Genomic DNA, 10,077 nt, shown 5'->3' on the forward strand with positions numbered 1-10,077 from the left:
TAGGACTGCGAACCTCATTGCGCAAATGAGTAATTAGCCAACTTTATGACATAATATGCATGCTTTCATAGACATTTTTCGTCTGTGACAAACTTTTTTATTCATAAATAAATGCAAATGTTCTTCGTGGAGACACTTTCTTTCTACGGTTCAAAGAAATCAATATCATTATGTGATATTACAAGTCAGATATTGTAATCAACAACTATATATCTCATAGTCTTCATCGAAATGGAAAACATGGTTACCAAGAGTTACATAAAGACCAGCTGATGCACATTTTTTTTCCTGTTACTTTTGGCTATGCAAGTGATATAAACTTCAAGAAACCTTGCCCATACCATCCTTAAATTAGCTTCTTCTTTTCAAAGAATGACTTTAAGTGCCATACTTGCAAACCTGCCACGGACAAGCAGATGAATAGCGAAAGAAAACTCAACCATGCCATTCTTGAGTTTGTCTTGCTGTTAAGGTGTTGCATTTCTTGTTCCCTGTAACAAGCATACAGAAGATAGCGTTCTGTTACTCATTTGTTGGCCAACGGACATACGACTTCTGCAAAAACTACTTATAGAATAGAACATAGTATGATTCACTGTCTATGAAAGATTGATGAATAACCTGTCTCGGAGATAAAACATCTCCTCATGAATGGAAGTGATGGTATCTTCAAGCTTCTTTAGCGCTAATTCCATTGCCTGCACAACAAACAAATTTGCAAATTTGACAGCAAGTAATATGGCTATTCTCGATTCACTTGTGTGCTACTCCTATGTTTAATATGATGAGATTGTGGGGAATGTACACACGAAAGGTCATGAGGAACTTACATCTACAGAAGTTTTTGTGACAACATTAGACCAATCTTTAGCAGCCACACCAGATTTCCAGTTAAACTCAACCGGAAACTTAACTGGCGGGTGGTGATCAAGAGCAAAAAAACAAGCTATGTAGTCCCCACCCTCAACAGCCTGAAATGCAAACTGTCCTGATTGCACATGATCAGCATAGTGATACGAATTCCCAGACGTCGATGTCACCTACATCGCATAAACCAATATCAGCAAAACAAATTCACATCTCTATAACCAAAAGTCCCAAAACATACTATAATTGAAAGAAATGAATAGAATTAAAAAAGATTGTGAGTATAGGTTGTATGTATATATACCCTCAAAGTAAGTTTGTGAGATTCAGGTAAGGCTTGTCCTTCAATGGGATGAACAATAGAATAGTGAGCAACTGTCATGGAATTGGTTTTAATATCTTCTGAAATGCATTTGGTGTGACCAGATTCCATGTCAAAACGAATAGATTGGACCATCAGGGATACAAATCCTATAATTATTATCACTCTACATAACATAAGTTTTTGAAGCTCCATAGGTTGGTTTTTGTTGATCTTAATTCAGATGTTTTTTTAGTTATGTTCGAGGTGATGGAGATGGAGAACTATGATGAAGATGATGTTGTTCATTCTTCTTGTTGTTTTGTTACAAGTAGTTTTCAAAAACTTCATATAAAACAAGAGTAACAAAGAGTCTATGGTTTTCAATATTTTAGCCAAGTTTGTGCTGGTATCACTTTCTACTTTATTTCATTTTATCATCACAAATGGAGTAACATATTTGTTTCTAAAAATAGGTTATTAATGAGTATGGAAATTTATAGAAAATAATTATCTTTTTCAAGGAGTTGCCTCTCAAGTGCTTTCAATAGTGAGTTGTTCGTTTGTGGAACAAAATTCTTCAGGAAAAAAATGCAAATTCTATTAATATTAATATACCATTATTAATATATTTAAAGTATATAAAGTAATGCAGTTCGTTAAGAAAAAAAAAGCCAATAATAATACGAGTCGACTTAAATAATACGAGTATCATGCTAGAAACCCTTTGTTTTGGTCTACTAAAATATGAGTAATATTCAACAACTTATACATTTCTTAGCATTTTTGGATTATTTATTTACGAGTATTTATTTATTTTGATAAGTATAATTTTTTTTATTTTTTTTTAAAGGTGTAGATCATTTGCTCGTAACAGGGACACGACATTTAATTGGGATAAAACATTGCCCCCTCTGCATGTAAAATTCCTTCAAATGTCTTTTTCATGTCTCGAACTCGAAACCTCCAACATTTAAAGCCGGTGCTCAACCACCGAGCTATGATAGGAAGTACTTGATAAGTACAAATTAAGTCGTATGAAAAAGTTATATATCAAACTTATCCGATTTCCACATGATTTACAGTGTGGGAAAAGTAAAAAGTTCCTTTACCCAATCTGATTTGTTTTACTATCTGTTTTTGACTTAAGTCGACCTCATTTGTTTTTATTAGTATATTTAAATTTTAGAATAGCCAGATTACAATTTGTATGAAATTTTATTTTGACATAAAAAAACAAAGTACAAGGGCACAAGGCATCCAAACTCCAAAGTGAAAGCCAGAAGAAGATTACAAAAATGTTAGTTTGACAATCGACTTAGAAGTTAGAACCCCTTGATGTAATCGATCAGACTTGACAATCGACTTTAAGTCAATGCAATATATTCCCTCCTTTCTATATTAAGTGTTATATTTTGACTTTTAGAGTTTTTTTCCTTCGACTTTGACCGTATATATTATTGTTTGTGTTATATAACTTTTAAAATAACATATATGAAATGATTGAGTTTTAAATGTACTTTTCATTGATATAACTTTCATCAACTAATATATAACACAAACAAAGATATGTAAGGTCAAAGTCGAAAGAAAAAGACTTGACGAGTCAAAATAAGACAATTAAAATGGGACGGATGGAGTATCATTGCTATCACAATTAATAGTTTGCAACAATAAAGATATAATTTAAGGAAAATGATAATTCCTCCTAATTCACTAACTACTTGACAAATGTACTTCACTTCTTCTCTCTATTAATCTAATCTTTTGGTTTTTGGCAAATGTCACAATCTATTATAATTAGGAGGTTTTTTAGGCTTTTTAAGTAGAAGGCTCAATCATTTGAGGTTTTTTAGGCTATTTAATGGAAAATGATAAATCCTCCTGTCAAATAGCCTAATAACTCTCCCAATACATTAAGAAGATGAGATGTGGTATCTACTAATTATCTTTCCTAATCTTGCCCCCTGATTTTTTCACATGTCATCATCTCATAGTCAGGGGGATGGGAAATGATTAATCCTCTTAAATAAATGGCCTAAAAATCCTCCTAACTATTGTTTAAAGACATATGGCAAAATCAGGGGGCAAGATTAGGTTGGAGAATGAGTGGATACCACATGTCACTTTTTAATAGTTTTAGGAGGACTTTTAGGCTAATTTTTTTGTGTGGAGGATTTATCATTTTCCTAAGAGGATTATTAGACTATTTGGTTAGGAGGATTAATCATTTCTCCTATTTAATTTAAGGGAAATGATTAATCTTTCTAACTAAGTAGCCTAAAGATTCTCCTAATCACGAGATGATGAGATGTGGAAAAAGCAGGGGGCATGATTAAGAAAAAAAATTAGTGAATAACAAATGTTATAAACTTATAGTCTTATGAGGATTTTTATGCTATTATTTAGGAGGATATATCATTTTTCTTAATTTAAACTTTCATGTAAAACAGGTGTTTAAGTCGGAGTTTGAATAGTAGAGTGTGAACAGATGTTTTCATAATTAGCATACTTTATTTTCTAATTTATTTAATTTATTCCAACTGCAGGCCTTGTCACTTGACTTCTTTTGCATCTAAAGCAACCTTATTAGGGCATCTTTTTAATGCTTATATAAAAACCTTAATTTTTTAAGCTGCTCACATAATATAGACAAACATTAAAATAAGGTTATTGATTTGTAGCTATCTTAATTTAATAATCGAAGTAGCTACCATTTGTGTTTAAAGTCATCAATATTTATATTGTATGTTAGGTACTAAAACTGAAAAAGATTAAAGAGACAATAATTTTAACTTGTTAATTTCAGAATATCTAATTAATTAACAATAATTTTTAGTGTCATGCTGTCATTGAACTTTTGATCCAATGGTCAAAGGGTTCATCTTGGAGATGATTGTGCAAATCTTGTAAAGACATTTGAAGATGAGACTTTGTTAATACTATACGCTCATCCAAAACATAAGAAAGAAAACCCTTAATTAGGACAGATTCGAACTGGGTTGGCATACCAAATTGCCATACCAAATTTAGGAGGTGTTGCCAATTGTTTGTCATTAAATAGAAACTTATTTTTTACCAAATCATACCAACTCCCTGATTAACTACAGTGTGGAAAAAAAAATCAATTACATTTTTATGATTATGTGGTATGATTACAACTCCCCGGGTAACTACAGTGTAAAAAAAAATCGATTACATTTTATGATTATATGGTATGATTAGTTGGAAATTATACGAATGTCTGTATAACGCGGCAGTGATGGTTGGTGACGACCGGTAGTGGTGGTGACGACGACGGCGAGTTATTTTAATAATTAAGGAATAGATGTTATAGGCTATTAATTTTATTAAAAGTATATTGAGAATTAAATAGGCTTATGGATAATGTTAATTTTATTAGGGTGAAATTTGTTCAAAAGTTAAGAAGAGAAAAGAAAATTCGCTTTAGGGTGACATTCGATTTAATTCATTAAGGGTATTATGGTCCATTCGCATGTCCCATTTATGTAAACTTTCAACATAGAGGTTATAATTTTTATATAGTAGTATAGATGAAACGATATCAAGCCTTTTTAAATGTCTAACTTTTTATAGTATTAAAGAGTGTATTACTTCCTGATTATTTTAATATTGATTTGCTTGAATTACTTCTAATAAAATACCCCTATAAATAATCAAGTGTCAAAAAATTTATTATGCTTTTCATACATAATTTAGTTTATACGAAGTAATCTTTAATCTTTAATATATATTAAAACAAAAACCTTAATTCTAAATTGAGAAAATGTAAACCATTGATTAAGTTTTACCTTTGATTTTTCACCGTTAGATTTCTTTGATGACATCATCATTGACCAAAAAAATTAGTCAATAACATTTTTAGTCCGTATACTTTACTTTTATTATACAAATAAGTCAGATAATTTTATCTATTTTAGTTTAATAAGGTAAATACATGAATTAAGTTTGATTATTCCTTCTTATTATTATTAAGCATATGAATCATGAATTATTTCTGATGACTCATGAAGTGGATAGATTCTTTTTTTGAAAAAAGCCTAATTGAATATCACTTAATAATTATATTAACCAAATCTTTATAATAATAGTATTCCTTATATTTTTAATATTATAACTTATAAAAAAAATCATTTATTTATATAGTATATATTATATTTTCATGTATATAAAGTTTTATATACTGTTTATATTTATATTTCTAATATCGTCTAATTGGGTATTTGATAAAATTTCAATTTAAAATAGGTTAATAAATTGGATATGATATTTGAGTTTTGATTAAAAAATTGATAAATGCACTATATGCTTATTTATTTATTAATAATATATAGCTTAACTTCACTAATTATTTTTTGGTAATGAATTTTAGTTGTATATATATTTTTTTAATTTTTTAGTGTTTAATTGTAGTAAAATATTAAATATTATATTGTTTTGAGAATTTTCAGTTACATTTTCTTTTGATTAATAACGTGGATGTAGATACTCCCCAATTAAATTAAAGTATACATAATCTCATACTCATATGAGGTACGAGGGGGCGTTATGTTATTAGTCATGCAAAATATATATTTCATAAATTAACCATTTTCACGAGTCATGGAAGATGCAAACGTAAAATAGTGTAGCTTTATACCTCCCGACCAACCTCTATTTGTTTCGTAGAAATTTTTAAGGTAAGAATCAAATCGAGAATTTTTTTTACCAATATGTTTCTCCTTATTATATACTCTATACTAGTGTTCAGGCTTATCCATTGGACGGAGTCTCAAGATATATAAATTTCGTTCATTGGACGGGTAGTCTCAAGATATATAAATCAAATAGTTAAAAAGAAAATTGAAAACATAATAATATCTAACCTAAATGGAATTAATGGGCATCGTTATATGTAACACCAATCTAAATTCACAATGAGGTTTAAGACTTGATGGGCTTAGATCCGTTGGTCTGGTCCAGGTTTCTGTCAATAAGTTTGTTTAAATCATTTAAGTTACCATATTTGACCCTTTAGAGATATAACATAAGCCAAATAAAATAACCTTCTAAAGATATTACTTAATAATTCTGCCGTAGATAATGATAGTCTTATGTGATAAGAAAGCCTATTTTTCCCTGTAAACCCGAACCGAACAGTTTTTCATACACAACAATAAGACATAAACTGTTGGAAAAAAACAAAAAAATAAGCAAAAACTAAAAACATAATTAAACCCTGATTAATTTACAAAATAAACAAACTCATATCAAAGAAAAGTTACATAAAAACTTTTCATTATGACGGGTGGCTATATTTTTGCTGCTACACCCGATGGTTGTGTAACCAAAATATAAGACCACATACACAATAATATTAACTTAATGAATAGTAATGTATAAAAATACATGTCAAATATACAAGCGAAGTGTACCCCCAACCTTATATGTGTAAGTCTATATTTATTTATAAGATAAAAAGTCAAGAAAAGTCAAAATTACATTAAATACATATATTGTATTTTTTTTTTTGAAACAATTTTTTGTAGACAATCTTTTTATATGTTGAATTTTTTTAAAACTAACTAAATGATTAAATTTTCTCAAGTTGATGGCTAAAAATAAATACAAATTAAGTATTCAAGGTTAAAAAGTGTAAATTATTGATGTAAAACAAAAAAGTGTAAATTAATGAGACTTGTTCAACAAATATTAATATAAATTCTAGAGTAATTAGGAGAGAGTATTAGACCTAAAAAGAGATTTCAGGGGTGTCAAGTGTACCATCAACCTTCTCTTTTAATTATATTATAAATATAGATAGACTAGTCCTCAGGCCCGTCCATTGAACGGGTAGTCTCAAGATATATATCTTATAATAATTGTGAAACAAAAAGTGTATGACCAATATGACATTTTAATGAATACGAAAGCTAAAGAAGAAACATGTGAAAATTAACACCATATAAATATTGATTTCAATTTACCCCTTTTTTTTTCCAACTTTAGTTAATTAAAAAGAAAAACAAAAAATGTATGACCAGTATCACAACTTAATTAATACGAAAGTTAAAGAAGAAACATATGAAAATTAACTCCATATAAATATTAATTCAAGTTTACCTTTTTTTTTTTTTTCCAACTTTAGTTAAATAAAAAGAGAAACAAAAAGTGTATGACCAATATCACCAACTTAATCAATACGAAAGCTAAAGAAGAAACATATGAAAATTAACTTCATACAGATATTGATTACAGTTTACCTTTTTTTTTTTTTCCAACTTTAGTTAAATAACTAGATTTTAGACCCGTGTCCAACACTGAACACGAGACTTACGACATTATTAATATTAGATATTAATACATGTAACTCATAAAAGCTTATAAGTTCAAAGTTGAAAATATAAGTGGATACTAAGTGTTCAATTTAAATGTCAAGAATGTTAATCTAATAGAAATAAAACTAATGTAATAAAAGAACATTGGAAGGATATACCATCCTTCATCATTTGAAAGACTTCTTTATGGACGAAATTGGTTGTAGTGTTTTTTGTCTTTTCATCTTTGTCACATATTAACACCTTAAAGCCCTTCCCGACTTAACTCGAGATACTGCTATGTACAATTGTTCGTGTGTGAAAAACAGACTTGTAGATAGAAACCAATTTTAATAACATTGTAAAATTAATTATTTTAGTTTTTTGGTTTTTATTAATTAAATAAATTTATGTAAAAACTAAATGATGATATCAGCGAGAGTCAATTTGATGAAATCGAGCGATATGATTGGTTAATAAGTCATTAGTTTAACTGTTTTTTAGTATATATTAAAATTAAAATTAAAATAATACAATTACTATTAATTAATTAATTTGCATTAAATTTAATTTATTTTTAATTAACTAATTATATATATATATATGATAGAACATATTATTCGATATATATTAGTTATTGTTTTATTGGATAAATATTAATTATTATTCTATCGGATATATATTAGTTATTATTATATTTGATTATTGTATTAAAATTATCGGGTAAAAAAATGTGAATTGGATATATATTAGTTATTATTTTATTGGATAAATATTAGTTATTATTCTATCGGAAATATATTAACTATTATTATATCTGTTTATTATATTAAAATTATCAGATAAAAAGTGTAAATTTGTGATTGAAAGCAAAAAAGTGTAAATTAAAGTCAAAATTGAAAACAAAAGTCAACATTAAGAAATCGAGAGCTGTGATTGGTCGATAAATTATTAGAGCAACTATGCTTTAATATAATAAAAGATAAGAAAAACAAAAAGTGTAGATAATAATGATAATAATAATAATAATAATAACAATAATAATAATAATAATAATAATAATAAAGTTTTTTTTATAAGATTTTTTTTTATTAAAGGTTGGCCATTTTCTTATTAAATAAATATTAAACAAATAGATGATTAATGAGAAGAGATCTTAATCTTAATATATACTATAAGACAGTTGAACTAATGACTTAATAGCCAATCAAATCGCTTAATTTCATCAAATTGACTATCGCTTATGTCATCATTTAGATTAGCTATAAAATAAAAACTGTAATAATCATTATCCAAATATACTATTATATTACTATTTATAGAAAAAAATCTCATTAATTTACATTTTTTTATTTTTCATCAATAATTTACACTTTTTAGCCATCGATACTTAATTTATATTTATATTTAGCATCAACTTGAGAAGATTTTGTTAAAAAGTTACAAAAGGTATTTATATTTAATTTTTTAAAATTTCAATTGTCACTCAAATCAAGAATCCTAATTGTAATAAAAAAAATGTGAAAAAATCCTAAATGTTATCAAATTATCCTAGGACATGTGATTGAAAGTAAACCTATTCGTGTTATGAGTCTGCATCATGATCAAATATATATACTTGAATGTCAGGTACATGATCACAAGTATTTTTATATTTTAATTCCTAATTATCTTTAATAATAATATTACATTTTAGTTTTAATAATTCTATAATAGAGAAATTATTGTAGCATGTGCATTGTGGAATATACGACAAACAATTCTATCAATATGTCTCAGCTAATAATGACAGTGACGAATTTGTGATTATTGTACTACAACTAATAATGACAGTGACGAATTTGTGATTATTGTACTACAACTTGCAAAATATAACATTTAGAACCGTATACGTTCAAAATTATAAGCTTTTATTAATTAAATATAGAACGAATTGCATTTTTGGTCCCTGTGTTATCACACATTTTGCAAGTTTGATACAAACATGTGCAAAGTCGAGTAACGCATCCCTGTCATATCACACCCGTTGCAATCTTGGTCCAAAGTTAACTTTCCATCCAATTTTACTGTTAAAGACATCATGTGCCCCTCACGTGAGGGGTAATACTGTCTTTTCATATAAATGAGGACTATTTCTGCAACTAACCAAAATACAAATCTATTAAAATATTACTCCTAATTTTATTTTATTTTTGAACGACAAAATACTCCTAAGCTTTCTAAAAGCATAAACAACTTTTTCTCTCACAAGGCCGGCCACTTTTTTGGCAAAATCCGGCCTCTTTTGGCCGGAATCCGATTCTGATTTTGCTCCCATCTTGTTCCTTGTTCAATTACCTTCAAATCCATGTAACATATCATGTCTAAATCACGAAAAAAGAAAGGAAAGAAGGATCGAACAGATGAAGAAATCCTTGAAGAATTGAAAAAACACGATCAAGCCTTTATTCAAGATTTTGAAGCAAATAAACGTTATGTACAATCGATATACAACCTTAGATCATCATCTAAAACAGTTTCAATTGATGGGGATTCTTCTAAATCGATTTCTTTGCCGATTAATCAACCAGCCGCCGTCACTGTTCAATCTTC

General features: G+C 28.0%; 1 protein-coding gene across 1 annotated transcript; it reads right to left on the minus strand.

Annotated features, from left to right (window-relative positions):
* Positions 1-83: 83 nt before the first annotated feature.
* LOC122585258 (transmembrane emp24 domain-containing protein p24delta9-like) lies at positions 84-1,532 on the minus strand. The gene is made up of 4 exons (XM_043757375.1): positions 1,172-1,532; positions 831-1,040; positions 622-698; positions 84-491 (listed from the first exon to the last, which is right to left on the minus strand). Exons 1-4 carry the CDS (start codon positions 1,382-1,384, stop codon positions 347-349), a joined length of 645 nt encoding a protein of 214 aa, XP_043613310.1. The 5' UTR covers positions 1,385-1,532; the 3' UTR covers positions 84-346.
* Between the last annotated feature and the right edge of the window lie 8,545 nt (positions 1,533-10,077).

The sequence above is a fragment of the Erigeron canadensis genome, chromosome 1, assembly GCF_010389155.1.
Source record: "Erigeron canadensis isolate Cc75 chromosome 1, C_canadensis_v1, whole genome shotgun sequence".
Classification (NCBI taxonomy): domain Eukaryota; kingdom Viridiplantae; phylum Streptophyta; class Magnoliopsida; order Asterales; family Asteraceae; genus Erigeron; species Erigeron canadensis.

Bases quoted from the DNA above. Each gene is read 5' to 3' on its own strand.
- LOC122585258 (XM_043757375.1), bottom strand. From the start codon at position 1,384: ATGGAGCTTCAAAAACTTATGTTATGTAGAGTGATAATAATTATAGGA. The intron at 1,041-1,171 runs GTATATATACAT...TATGCGATGTAG, and splicing joins CTCACAAACTTACTTTGAGG to GTGACATCGACGTCTGGGAA. The intron at 492-621 runs GTTATTCATCAA...TGCTTGTTACAG, and splicing joins ATGTTTTATCTCCGAGACAG to GGAACAAGAAATGCAACACC.